General features: G+C 45.9%; 1 protein-coding gene across 1 annotated transcript in view; it reads left to right on the top strand.

Annotated features, from left to right (window-relative positions):
- The first annotated feature begins 235 nt into the window (after window positions 1–235).
- LOC126530656 (uncharacterized) overlaps window positions 236–15339 on the top strand; it is a 64225-nt gene continuing 49121 nt past the window's right edge. The window contains exons 1-2 of the mRNA XM_055070695.2: window positions 236–653; window positions 13356–13557. Coding sequence (XP_054926670.2) covers window positions 531–653; window positions 13356–13557 — 325 coding nt within the window. The 5' untranslated portion in view covers window positions 236–530. The remainder of the gene's footprint in view (window positions 654–13355; window positions 13558–15339) is intronic.

Raw genomic sequence — 15339 nt, forward strand, 5'->3', positions numbered from 1 at the left:
ACCACCATTCATCATTGCTTATCGAACTTTTTCTGCCTCCGACATATCGCTCGTCTCGGACTTATCGTCTGAACAATGTTAAACGCACTTGCTGTGGCACAAACACGTTTTCTTAAGCCTCAATACCACACGAACCGAATGACTGGAGCCTCCTTAGACTGATATATCCCTAGCCTCCCCCCTTTCCTCCTATTTTTGTGGTACGTACTTCAATGTGTACAGTTTGCTCGATATTTCTTTTCTGTTTTATGATTTGCTGCTAATTTTGGATTATATACCTTCTTTCTTATTTTATTTTGTTTCACATTAATATGCCATGTAACCCCCTCCCCTCTGCAATGCATGGACGCTTCAGTGTATGTCAAATAAATAAATCCAGTCTATGGCTACGCGTCCTTCTGTATACCCTGTTCTGCAAACTTTCTGTGAAATGTTAAATTTCATTTATTTATTATTTGCTTCAAAAAGTGGGTAGTGACGTGCGGCATCTTTTATTCCTTAGTGTGATTTCAACGTGTACAACTGTGAAGATGAAGGCTCGCATTGAAGATAACGTCATCTACTCGCCCTATCCAAACATCGAAATTCCGCTGTGTTCTTTCTACACTCTCGCAAGACAGAGGCTGCTTGTGGATCCCGACAAGATTGCCCTGGTAAGCACTTAATTTCTTTTACATGAACGCAATATAAACAGCACGAGCTTTGCTGCCCTGTATGCCAGTTGTAATACAGAATATAAAAAAGTGTGCGATTTCGTAAACCATATGAGCTAGAATAAACAGTCAGTGAAAACAAGACACCGTGCAATGTACTGGGATGTTGAGTGTTGATAGTGGAAACTGAAAAAATGGCTGATGATAAGATGATGCAGCAGTGCAGGAAGGCAAGCTTGTTGAGTGGGCGTGATCTTTTGAACTTTAATTTGTTTTCTTATATTTACATCGTCTTCAGTATTGTGGCGACACGACCGCCTACTGAGTGAATGCGTCGAATATGACCTCAGTCGGTCAGCTTACCACAGGAAAGGTGATGCAGAAACCGGATGACATATGTGACCCTCAAACATCGGTCTGCGTATCTCTATTTTGCCTTGGCCTAGAAAACGCATGCTCGTAGATAAATGTCTGCATTGGCGTCGCTTGCAATGACCTCTTAGTTGAGTGGACGCCGTAATGTCTGACCTCATTGCGAAAATACGGAGTCCGATAAATGTGCAAGCACTTGTCCTATCTTTCCCCCCGACCCCACGTCCCAAAAGAAGAAGGCAAAAAAGTACTATTATCTATACCACAGACATGTGTGTTGCAGGCGTATGACGTGCGGTACGACCGGTGCGCCATGTTTCGGTGTATTAGAGCATGCTCCTGCGTGGATTTATTAGAATATCTGGCCGGATGTTTGGCCACGTAACTGAAGCTTCCTTATTCTTCCATGGCGGTGCATTGGAACGCAACAGACGGTATGCACAATGTGCAGATGTATTTATTTAAATACTGCAGTACATTGGCCTCGAAATGTCACAGCACTTACAATGTGAAACGCACCGTGAGTGTCGGCAAGACGAAGACTTAACGCAACTTCTATCCTGATCGTCCACCGGAAGATGCACGCCCACATTTATGTAAGTAAGTAGTTGCTATCGCTGCTAACGCATGAAGTGCGTCAAGGTACTGGCCTGGCCGACGGGCCTTCGCAAGAGTGCTTCATTTCTCCTCTTTAGGCATGTGTCCGTGGCCTACATGCCTGAAAAGGTGGAATGAAGCAACCTTACGAAGTTCCTTCGAGCAGGTTTCAGGCCTCCTTTTAAGGCATACATGCATGGCTACGCTGCTCTAAAGACCAAGAAACTTATCCGTGGTTTACCAGTTGGAGCATCGGGTGTCTGAGCATTGCAGACATGGTCTGAAGCCAACCCCTGGCAATGTAGTTACTGTGCAAATATAAGACTACACCTTTTCGAGCCTATTTCGGTGATTTGAGAGGGCGCACCATTAGGACGCCAATGTGAGCCTGCGCATTTAATCGAGGTTAGGTAGATTTTACGTATATCGAAACTATAGAAACAAGTGAGGAACTCCATCTGGAAACAGGCCCCCAGTCTATCCTGTCTTTCCTGTGCTCTCAGACGGTGTTTATTTATGCCCTAAAGTGCTGTAGATGCCTCGTATATCAGCTTCACCTAACGGCACTACGATAAATGTTTCAATGTGTTATTCACTTGAGCATGGCCTAAAAACTCCCTTACATTAACTAGTGCAGGGAGTTCAATTTCACAACTCAAACTAACCGCAGTAGACAAGTACCCGGTACAGTAGTACCTGGTAAAGTACCCGGTTCGAAAAGGTACAGAAAATAACTGCCCTCGCGCCCTGTATTGTAGCCATAGTAGAACTTATTCAAATGACACTTGTGTTATTGCATGGGAGGAGTACTTGGTTTAAAAGCTATACCAGGGATGTTGGGGAGAAGTCTAACGCTACGCTACTTTCGCCGTTTTACGGCACCATAATTTCAGGAACTGTGACGGAAGCGACCGTATCAATCTTTTTAGCGCCTGTTCTCATGTATTTATTTGAGGAAACACTGCGTGCCATCGCTGTAAAGGATTATTACATGCCACGTCATTCTCATGAAAAATAATTATATTACACACAGCTCTGAGGTTAGTCGCTAATAATTGAGTGGGACTTGGGAAAACCCTTGCAAATATTGTAGGAGTTTAATGTCAGCAGTTGCCTGATATATCACATTATTCCGCTTGTGATACTTTATAAGATACCCTTCACAGAACTGCATAAACCATTTTGGTGTGGAGTTAGGGATCTGTAAACTTCGTGCTTCTATTTTTTAGCTTTGTGGTTTCGTCAATACTTATAAAAAAGTTGACCTCTGTAATTAGAAATGTGATTCAAGAGTTCATAAAATGTATAATCCTTTGTAAACTGCGAGAAACCTCACTTACATCATTATTTACCTCATGAAATAATCATTCTCTTTGAATTGTCCTTTTAAAAATGGGAAATCGTAGTCAACTTCGAGCTTTAAAGCTCCCTGCTAAACTTGCTGACTACAGCCGTTTCAGTGTCTTCTTTATTACTTTTATTACAGGAGTAGAGGGCTTTGTGGCTTCCTAGCTGTTTCGCCGATTTTAAGTATAAAATTGATGCAGGTAAAGTACAGCAGCCGGTCACAGACCGTAAATATCAGCCAGAGCAGGTGGTTTATTTCTACTAGTTGACATGACTGTTGAGTAGACCTACTACGTATTATGTCATTACGTTTCCGCACATGCGACGCCCATTTTAATAAAAGAAAGTGCTTCAGTTATTTTCCTGCTTTCCCTGTTTTAGTAGCGTGTACAATGAACTTTATTCAAAAGAACTCAAATGGGGCTCCAGTACCCGAACGCAAGAACCTTTCGAGCGATACATTAAGAAGTGCCACGCTGGAATGCGCTGTTGCGCAATGTAACGCTCGAGCATGAGTATGGTCAGGCAACGTCCAGCCTATCCAATGTATACATATTTGCATGACCGTGAATTGCAACAACTTACATTGCCTTTATTATATATGGAGTCATTAGTGAAGTCGGGTGTTTTAACCCGGCCGTGGTGGAATCATGTAGTTGTGCGGGGACTGCAAAAACGCGCGTTAATGATCATGAGGTGATCAAAGTAATTTCGCAGTTCCCCACTAAGGCCTACCTGACAATCGGAGCCTGGTTCTGGCAGGTAAAATCGAAGTGTTTTTATTTATTGATATAACGTGATTATGTCATTTACCCCCACAAATTCGTAGAAACCAGCAATCTTAACTTCTGTTTTGTCAATTTGGCGGAGTTGCTGAACATTTTAAGCAAGGAAGAGGCAACATTGAACTTTCTGCCAAAGTTTTTTTTTTATTCAATGTTAAAGTGTATGCCAGTATTCAGTGATTGCAAAAATATATCACTTAAGCTTAAGGGAAGAAGATGAATTATTTTTTATTACATGTAATGTATTTACTGCCATAAATTGGACGACAAGTGGCGGTGGATACTATTATGTCAGTGGCTTCGTTCTCAAAAACCACTGTCGTGCTTATGGAAGATAATCAAGTGTCTCTGTTAAAGGGGTACGCACCAAATGCAGCCTTTTCATGCCGTGTCCACTAGCAATGCCACTGGCACATGATGTCTCGCAAGAGTTCTTCAGACTCGTTGCTGCGGCTATGGTCACCATTAGTGACGCAGTTCCGAATGTTTTCGCTAAGGCCCATGTTTAAGGAATGAATGTGCCGTTTTCACACCAGCAGCTTGAGGCTGCATTGGTTACCTGCTGGCATTTTCGTCACCAAGAAAAGCCGCATCACCCACGTTGTTATACGCCACCTTGCACGTGGCGCACGCGATGAACTGCTAAGTACCGCAATGAGAACTGGCAAAAGTGCCTCGTTTTTAGACAATTGAATTCGAGCCGCTTGATCCCCATTCTGAGATCTACGAATTCTTCGCTCGAATTATCATCTTCCCAGCATAGGCAGAATGAAGGAAAGAATGATTGTTCCTCCCTTGGAAGGTCACCTAGAGCGTCTCAATATCTGCCCTAAGGTAATGGCGGGCTGTTGGAGAGCTCGCTCATTCATCAACAACGTTATTGACTTCGTTGCCTGCGCCAAATAACAAAAGTCTCAAGTGCCACTCAATGGAACATTTTCTCGATGTCAAAACAACGTACCACGACGTCGCTCATAAGGTCCTACTCCGCTTACAGAAACTTGCTAATTTGTTCACCGGGTGTATAATTGGATACGGGAATATTTTACTTAGAGGTGCTTTTCCCGTTAGACCAAGCATGGCGCAAGCGCGAGCACTACCTCTGCTGCGGTGTACCACTGAGTGGGGTGTACAGCATACTTTTCAATCTTATCCTTGTAGGGCTTTCTGAGTACTTTCTGCAGACAGTTAATACCTGAACATGAATTTTTCCGCCTGCGTTGACTCGCCATCAGTTGCGGGCCAGGCTTCAGCAGGCAGCCGCCATAAAGGCGACTTATTCCTGACGACAAGGCCAAAATGTGGGAACGGAGAAGTACGCGTTCCGTGCGTTTGCGCGAACATAATTGTTGCATACCATTTCGATCAACCGCCAACCTGTGCCCTATGTTAACACGCATGGTCTCCTGGGTGTCATCGTGGCGCCCCCAGCGTTTCGTGGAGCTCCCACTGCGTTTATATACGGAAGGAGTTATCTGCCATTACTAAGGTATTTGAATTGTTCTGCAAAAAAACTTTGGCTACACCTGTGCATTCTTCACTGTGGTTGTACAAGACGCTCTTCCTGGAACTCCTACTTCCAGTCTGCCAGTCTTGCCAAACATTTCTAAGGCGAAAATTCGCGCTATAGTAAGTATACTAGGAGCACGTGTTAGGCTACCTCTATGCACAACAGCACCAGCAACAATCGCCACCGTGAAAGACCAAATGAATTAGATACCCGTAGCTGTCGAGTCTCTCAGAGAGCACATTCAGCCTCTAAGATTCCCCACCATCACTTACCTTCTCCACGACCAGAGAACCCTCCGGTGACATTTTTACTAGCAATTTATGTTTATGAGCAGGGCATACGCACAACGCAGGCACCTGTAACGAAACCTCCACTGCTCTGTGGTGGCTTTCGCTACCGCAAGTCAACCTAGCTGTTTCCGGAATTGAAGGGAGGGCCAATCATCCATTGCTTGCTCTAAAGCAACTTACGTTGCTATTACTGCACCGAATGTACTGATACCGCGTAGATTGACAATATACCGAGAATTCGATCTCGCCTAAGACCTCAGCAGCCACTTTTGTTGTCCTAATAAAGTTGGTCGCCGTAGAACTCAACGAATCCCACATAACGACGTCTACTGTGGCACAAATTACAGGCATGCGGGTCGTTACTGTTGAAGCCACAAAGGAATGGGTCGTGTTTTATGATTTCCAAATATCGCGCCACAGATTTTTGTCTGCTTTACATCAGATAACATATGAGCAGATGGTAGCCGACATCAGGCAAATAAACCGTCATGATCTGAAAACAGGATTCGAATTCAGCCATCACAGCTTTCTGGCTGGCTGCGGCATTGTCATCAATAACTCTGCTCGAATAGCTGCCCAGTTTGTCCACGAAGAGACCCAGGCGTTTGCAATACCTTTGGTGAGGACGAATGCTTCGCGGAAGTTTCGCCTGCTCGGCCTCAAAAAGGTACAGTTTACTTGAACTCTCCGAGTCTCTCTATTTTCCGACTGCGTAAGTTGGACCCCGCACTGCGGCTACAAATGACGCCTATCCTTTTGTGCAGCGAGGTTACCTCGATTTACTATAAATGGCGGACCGTGACGGATAACTGGTTGGCTTCCTTTATGTTCATAAATAGGAATGTATCATATCGCCTTCTAGGCTCTGAGTCTCGTTCTTGAACAAAGCAAGCACTCTTGGCAAACTTTCGCAGTAGTTCGTCCTGTGACGGTTCAAGAATTTCTCCTCTAGCGCCGCCGTACGTATGCACCTGTCTGGCCTCCTAAATATTATCAAGTATTTCAGGAACAAATCGAACATAAACGAGGTCTTCTATTATTTCGCACACCTTTACTCGGGATACTCTCCCGCAATGACAGCTCATTTCTACCCCGTAAAAGCTTCCGTCATCTTCGGGGCCCCCTAATGGGCTTGAGGAAACGACCGTCCGGATGTTGAGTCTCAGCTGTCACATCTGGTAGATCCACTGCTCGTCCGCAACTGACAATCAAAGAACTAGTTTTTTAGCCTCAGCAGCTTTAGCATGCGCTATTGGAGCTGAATTACAGCGGCTGGGAGTAACGGAGCTGTACCCAATATATCATAATTATAGCGATTTTAATTGTACCCGATCTATTTACAGAGCCTCAAAACAGTGCCGTATTGTTATTTTTTGTCGCCTACATCCCTGTACCGAGAGTGAGTAATTTCAGCACTTTCGGCCTCCCGTGGATGTGGCAGCCGTGTCTCAGGCTCCCTCTCCGGAATCGAACCCTGATTCTTCATTGCCCGTAACAACCAAAGAACGCGAGTGACCTAGCATCAATAGTTCATTATATAAGACACGGCAGACAATTGAAAGAAACATCGCCGTCTCGAGGCCATGCTATCAGCAGAAAGTCATCTATAGACACCACAGAAAACGCGTCCAACAAGATTGTCCTTGGTCAATCTAGTACCAGTCGACCAAGAGGATTCACGCTCACAGATTATATCAGCTGTAGAATGGCCACAAATGTCGAAGTCGGTAGAAAAGATTTAATGAACTATAGCGGATTTAATAGGCCATTCCCAATTCGCCCAATTGCGAGACACACTTAAATGTGAATGGCTGAATGTTTGAGAGAAGTATATAGAAGCGAAAGAATGCGATGAGTTCGAATTCGGTTTTGCTTATCGTAAGCAAGGAGAACCGCTTCGTTATGTACGCCCTTCCGCAATTACCTACTCAACTACTAGATAATAATCTGCCTATGGAATTTATTAAAATACGCTCCGGTAACTTAATATATTGCTACGCTTGCGAATGTCCACGACTAGTGGCTAAATATAGGCAGTTATTTTTTTTTCTTTACACAACGCAGAGTTTTTGAAATCGCCTGTGGCAGATAGCATAATTCTTGATCTTTAGTTGTATTATTCAAAAAGACGCCCATTACATGCAGAAGAAATGAAAATGCATAACCAACGAATTAAGCGAAATTTGGTAATTAGCCCAATAATTATATTTGTGGCACATATAGTAATTGAGGAATTGTAGCCCGCGAGATCGCAAGAATTCTCATGCGACGAATTCTTAGGATGACACCTGTTTTGTGCAGTTGACTCCCAAAGCGTGCGTAGAAATGCATAACCGTTCCAGGTACATATCCGCTTCAATCTATAAAAGTACATTATGTTCAATGATAACCGGAACAATGGTCCACTTCTGTGCCAAACCTGATGGTAGAAATGGCGGAAATACTACCATTTTGAAATTTCGTGCCAAGTGGATATGCCTTGTGTAACATAGCAGCGGCAGCGTAGCTGCCGTCATGCAAGAAGGGAGACGTTGATGACCCAGTGGTTAGCCGAGAAGAACGCACAAGTGTTTAATGCACGTATATATAAAGCAAAAGGGGAAAGGGAAAAGGAGGAGTGAACATAGAAAAGAACTTGTGCGCGCTGGCAGTGTGCAGGCGCCAAGTTCTTTACCACATTTCTTCCCTCTTAAATACGCTGCACTGGCTTGCGGGATCTTGTGGAGCGTCGAACAGGTTGCATGGGTACTTGGTCTGCCCCGGATGCCACGAGTGTTGGAGCAGGTATCTGGTGGTCCAGGTCTCGAAACTCTTCTTGGGGTGAAGATTCTCCCGCGTCGTCGGGGCTCGCGGATGGCTCTTGGCAGAGTGGCGGTGCGCTCTGAGTACGGTCTCTGCTGATCGAGCCTGGGTCGGTTCCTGGTGGTTCATCTGGAGAAGATTCAGTGCGGGTGCGCACTTGGTCGATGTGACGCCGCACGATTGCTTGAGGAGTCTCCACTGTGACCATCAGTCCTACCGATGTCGCTGTTACCCGTCCTGGTATCCATTTACCATTTCACCCGTAGTTGCGGACACGTACACTACAGTCCGTTGGAGGCAAACACTCGTCGTTTCCCTTTTTAGAATTAGACACAGTCGCCGCAGGGAAGCAGGTGTCCAGGCGCGATCGTATCTGGTACCCCAGCAGCATTTCCGATGGCGACTTTCCGGTTTTCTGGGGAGTCCTGTAATTAAGCAAAAAACGCATAAGGTTATGCTCCAGCTTTCCGCGTCGCATCTTCCGGAGACCACCCTTGATTGTCCGTACTGCCCTCTCCACCACTCCGTTTGATTGCGGGTGATAGGGGGCGGTTCTTAGGTGTGTAATGTTCCTGTCAGCAAACGTTGCAAATTGCTGGCTGGTGAACTGAGTTCCATTGTCGGATACGAGGGTTCTTGGTACCCCGAAATGGCTAAATATATCCCGTAGGCAGTCAATGGTGGTTGCCGAAGTAGCCTGCTTCAGCGGCACTGCTTCTATCCACTTAGTGTGGGAATCTACTACCACGAGAACCATTTTACCTTCTATTGGTCCTGCAAAGTCGACGTGAACCCGCGACCATCTGTCCTGCGCTTGAGGCCAATTTAACGGCGGGGCCGCTGGTGGCATAGGCAAATTGGCAATGCAGTTCTCGCATTGAGCTGCCGTGAGCTCTACTTCGTGGTCTATGCCTGGCCACCAAAACAAGGACCGCGCAACTGTTTTCATTGCCGAGGACCCCTGACGCGTTTCATGCATGCAATAATTGTAGCAAGCGCTCACGCGCTGCGACAGGTATGAAGACACGGTGTCCCCAATAGAAGAGGTTGTGTGCCAGAGATAGCTACAACTTGCAATCAGCAAAGGGGACCAAGGAAGGGTCAAGTCGCCCTGCGCCTTTCGGCCGCCCGTGTAACACGTTTTGCTTTACGCGAGCTAAGGTTGAGTCATTGGCGGTCGGCTCCTTCAGCTCACGTGTTGTGACTATCCCTTCATCGAGGCTTTTCAAACAAAATACGTACTCTTCAGGGTCAGGTGGCGTGACGAGATCGGAGCCCTGCAGCGGCAGTCTGCTCAGTGCATCCGCATTCAGTAGCAGCCTTCCCGGAGCATATTCGAGCTTTTAACGGTAGCCTCCCAGCTAGAGGGCCCAGCGTTGGATGCGAGCTGCAGCTATGGCAGGCGTCTGGCGGTCGGGCCTCAGCAGTCCTAGAAGTGGGTGGTGGTCGCTAATGAGGACGAACTCTCGACCTAAAAGGTAATCCCGGAACTTAGTCACCCCAAAAACAAGTGCCATTGCTTCACGTTCCAATTGAGAATAATTTCTTTCGGCTTTTGTCAGGGTTCGGGAACGGAACCCGACTGGTCTGTTGGTGCTTCCAATTCTGTGAAAAAGAACAGCGCCTATACCACGAGCGGATGCGTCACATTCCAACTTCAGTTTCCTCGGTGGATGAAAATGCACAAGGACCTCTGCGTCCTTAAGATGCTGCTTTGCTTTAAGAAAGGCAGATTCCTGTGATAACTTCCACTGCCAGCGTGCGTTTTTTTCTAGCAACTGGTACAATGGGAACAATGTATCTGACATATTTGGCAAAAACTTTGAATAGAACGAGATCATACCAAGGAACGAACGCAGCTCACTTAGGTTTTGGGGACTAGGGGCATTCATGATAGCATCCACATTCTTCCCAGTTGGCTGAAGGCCGGTACGATCAATACGATGCCCAAGATAAGCGACAGATGGCTGGCTAAATTTACACTTATCGTATCTGAGCTTCACACCGTGTTCTCTGAACCGTTCTAACACCATTTGGAATCGAGCTCCGCACTCGTCAACCCTTTCCGCGACTAGAACGTCATCCAAGTAAGCCTGAACGCCAGGTAACCCAGATAGTATGGTATCAAGTTTTCTTTGGAAAATTGCGGGAGCCGAGGAAATGCCGAACGGAAGCCTATTGTAACAAAACAGGCCTTTGTAAGTGTTGATAACGCAAAGCTTCCGAGAGTCTTCGTCCTAACGCACCTGGTTATAAGCATCCCGCAAGTCGAGCGTACTGAACAACTGGCCTCCTCCTAATTGCGCAAAGATATCTTTAATTACTGGAAGTGGGTACTGCTTCGTGGCGCAAGCAGGATTTAGAGTAGCTTTAAAATCACCGCAAATTCTGACCGAGCCATCTTTCTTCAGAACGGGTACAATGGGCGTCACCCAATTCAAATGCTTGACTGGCGATATTACACCCAGCGACACTAACCGGTCAAGTTCTTGAGATACCTTCTCACGTAGAGCATATGGAATAGGTCTCGCCTTACAGAATTTGGGAACAGCGTCGCCCTTCAGCAGGAGGCTGGCTGGTGGTCCCTTGATCAACCCCAAGGTTTCCGCGAAAACGTCCTGGTATGTGTCGCAGATGGCATGGATTCTGTGACAGTCCACTTGATTCGCCGTGGCCTCGCCTTCACCCGTCACTTGTAGTACCGGAACGCCCGCTTGTTCCAGGAGCATTAGCAGGTCTCGGCCGCACAAGCTTGGTCCGGGGCAGTCTAGCACTACAAGGGCACAGTTAACAGAAATATCGCGGTATTTCACACAAAGTTGAAGCTCGCCCACCACCGGAAATATTCCGTTGTAGCAGGATAGCTTCACGTGTGAAGGCTTCAAGCTTGGCCAGGATTTGTGATGTTTATCAAAAAGCTGTCGCGATATTACGCACACCGGGGAACCAGTATCTACTTCCATGGATAAATCCACGCCTCCCCAACTAAACGTTCGCCTAATTGGTGGCTGAAGAGCATTCTTTCGTGCTGACGCCAACGTCCAGATGTGCGCACTATCGCTGTTGTCCTCTTCTGAAACGGCGTCTTCCACCGCCAAGGCTTTCGCGCGATGGACTCTCCGATTGCTGGGAACACCGTTACCATTGCGGCTGCGACACATTTTTGCCAAGTGACCCCTCTGACCACAAGAGTAACATAGGGCTTTAGCCCATCGACAGCTGTTGCTGTCGTGTCTAAAACTGCCACACCTTCCGCACTCCAGTCGCCCTGCGCTTTCCGCGATTGATCTCGATGGTAGCTTGCGATGTGCTTCCACTTTAAGCACAGGCGGTACGTCTACGAACATTGTCCTGGCGTCTTTTTCGGCAGTTTCAGCGGCTATTGCTGTCGACTCCGCTTCCTCCAGCGTTAATTCCTTTGACAGAAGTTGCTTTTGCACAGCCTTTGAACGCACGCCACAGACAATTCTGTCTCGAAGTAGCCTGCTCAGCGAGTCGCCAAAATTGCAATTGTCTGCTATGCGCCGAATTGCGACGAAAGAATCATGAATGGTTTCATTCTCCTGCTGACAGCGGTTGAAAAACTGGAAACTTTCAGCGATTTCGTTGCGCTTTGGGTCATAGTGGTCATTTAACACCCTGACTACTTCGTCATAGCTTAGGGCATTGGGCTTTGCAGGTGCTATCTTTCCCATTAGGATTTGGATCGTCGACGTGCTAAGTGCAGCCACTAGAAGTGCCCTCTTCTTAGAATCCGAAATGGCATTAGCTTCAAAATACGCTTCCACTTTGATGAGGTAAGGCTTCCACTTATCTGCGACGTCGTCGAAATTCGGAAGCATGTAGGAGGCCATCGTGGTCAGCGGTACGGCTGTCTGCGGGTACTTAGCGTCGGGTTCTGCCTTGACTGCGTGGGTGCCTTCCTGGCTCGTCGCCACTGTAACATAGCAGCGGCAGCGTAGCTGCCGTCATGTAAGAAGGGAGACGTTGACGACCCAGTGGTTAGCCGAGAACAACGCACAAGTGTTTAATGCACGTATATATAAAGCAAAAGGGGAAAGGGAAAAGGAGGAGTGAACATAGAAAAAGAACTTAGCGCCTGCGCATTGACAGCGCGCACATGACGCGGCGGTTTGATACCACAGTTTACAACACCTTGTATACTCGCTGCATACATTTTCTAAATTACAACATCTGCAGTAAAGTAATTAGTTATTTTTTTCCTATTTAGCCGAGTATGCATGTCGGTTGGTTCCGATACTAATGTCCACCTCTTCGAGTAATGCAGCTCAAGTACTTTAATTATGCTGTCTGCCACAGCTAATTTTTAAAAATTATGTATAATATAAAAATTCGTTCTGTGTGTAAAACCGCAGCCCTCACCGCTTCAAAGCCCATGCTAACAGGTATCGAAATCCAAAATACAGGTATTTTGTGAAAACACAGTGATGCCCCTTTCCATCGCGGCACACAACCGTTTTTTTGTCAAGGTTACAGAGCCCACACACCCTAACCGCGCCCCATTGGCAATTTAAACGATCAGTCACGCGTTCTCAGGATTTGGTGTGAGCCCGCCTTTCGAGGATGTAAGCGTTGTTCTTGTAAAGCCAGTTGAGAGACAGCGCCACCCTTGTGAAGCTTGTGTTTTGTCTTCTTCCACACTAGCGCTGGAACCACGTATCATAATCATCTATAGTAAATTGCAGTCATCCTTTTGTACCTTTTCAATGGCAAGTGCCTTGTAGAAAGCCCTTTTTGAAGCAACATTAAAAAGTAAATAGTGCTATTGAGCCACGAAAATCTGATTACATGTCGATCAAAAAATGTCGCTGGTTCCGCAACACTTTATAAGGAGCCCCACTAAATCTTGCGCGAATGTAAGGTAAATAAATGTTGTGCTCCTGAAAAAGGCCTGCAAGAATATCAGAAAAATCTCGTGGCTTTGGAGGAGGCCACAATGAGACAAGGCGTCAGCTTCCCTTCTTCCAAATACCTGCAGGTTGGTGATGGCGTGACCCTCACGCGTGCTCAGGTGTTGTCTAGCATGGAACGCTACGCTGTGGGTTTCCGGCAGCATGGCGTGCTTCCAGGGGACCGGGTGTGCATTCACATGGACAACGGAGTAGAAAACCTGTTAGCCATGTATGGCTGTGTCCTGGCTGGAGCCACCATTGTGTTAGCCAAGACCTCGCTCACGGAACGTAAGTAGGGAAATTATACGGCGTAAATTTCCAGCGTATTCTTTTTACTAGACACATGCTTTCTATACTTGCTGTCTTAAAGAGGTGTCGTTGGAAGCCATTTGCTGATGAGCGCGCCAGGAAATATTTTGGCAAACCAATGCTACAGCTTGTACGAAAACTTCATCTCATACGCTAAATTGTTGATATGGTCAAGACCTTTATAAGAATAACCCTACTCCACATTGGGCTCGTTCGTTCCAGTTTTTTTTCCTAGCAGACACACTCTGTTACCCTTTCAACAGCAACATATTCAGCTATACGTAGCTCCTTCAACACCCGTCTATTCAAGTGCGTAGTCACCGGAATTCCCTGAATGTGTCTTGGAGGGAAATTATGTTGAAATTATTGAAGTGCTACGATGGCGGGAAGAGTGTTCCAGGGTATTTAATATACAGGAAATTCCAGGAGAGAAACGCTTGGAGGTGGAAATTGTGCTTTCAAAAATAAAAATAGAAAAAGCAAGTCAGGAGCTTAGCTTATGTAGTGGATGCATGGTGAGTGACTTCAAGTATCGAGCGATCAATTCCAGCAAGCGTTCAACTAGCGCTCCTTATCAAGGGTACCACTTCTTTCTTATGGAAATTGTGCAAATTACAGTGTTATGGGATGTAATTTCTTCCTTGCTATTTATCTATTAACAAGAACAACATTATTGTAGTAATGAGCTTGAATATGTGACATTGTTTACATTACAAAAAGGCTGTGCAATAGATGCCATCGTAGCGGCGATGCACATATTAATCAAGAAAGTTCGTAAATTTTATGGAAGAACTGCCGTATAAAACAGGTGAAACCCGGTTACCCGAAACAATGTGTTAGCTGCTGCTAAAATATTCACACGCACTGACATGCGCTGACACGTGCTGGTCCTGTGCTCTTCCATGTCGTTTTTCTTTTCTTTTTTTGACGCTATGTAAAATGAATGACCCGTACCAACTAGGTCGCACCCAAAACCTTTCTACTCATATGTTATCGCTGCTTCTATCTGTTGTCCACGTTCTCTCCGAACCGTCTGTAATCTGATTGCGTCCGCAACGAGAATTGTGCTGCACCTTTTGGAAGCCGCGCTGGAACCTTAGACGAATCATGTATAGATAGCCGACGTGATTGAACTGCAGATAAGATGTTGCCATCATCAATTGAGCATGATGCCAAACTTGCGCTTTAGTGTTACTTGCTTTTCTGTGCTCAACATCAACCTGCAATGCACACTAACAATTGTGCGAATGTTTCTTTATTTCCTCCTCCCGACAACATGGCAAAATGTTTAAATACCGTTCACTATGAGAGGTCCAATGCTGTGATGAGTCAGCAATCTTAATGCAAGAACATTATATGTCACATTAGCTAGAAAAGCCGGCGTTGTCCGTAACGAGTGGTAAAAAAGATCATAATTAGTGACGACCTTAGCGTCTCATTGTTAGAAGCTAACAAACAAATACACCAAGGACAACACAGTCGAAATTACGTCTACCTAATAATTGAATTGAAGAAATGGTATATTGATGCAAATGAATGTGGATAAAAAACAACTTGCCGCAGTGGGGGAACGATCCCACGCCTTCGCATTAAGCGTGCGATGATCTAGCAATTGAGCTACCGCGACGTTGTTTTCCCATCCACTTTCTGGGGTATTTATGTGTTATTACAAGCAGTGCTAGCCAGCGCCGCCACTCACAAATCTTGGCTGCGGAACATCCTTTCTCTAGCAGGCATCACTAGTACGTGATGTTTTTTTAG

The sequence above is a fragment of the Dermacentor andersoni genome, chromosome 4 (genome assembly GCF_023375885.2).
Source record: "Dermacentor andersoni chromosome 4, qqDerAnde1_hic_scaffold, whole genome shotgun sequence".
NCBI classification, from domain to species: domain Eukaryota; kingdom Metazoa; phylum Arthropoda; class Arachnida; order Ixodida; family Ixodidae; genus Dermacentor; species Dermacentor andersoni.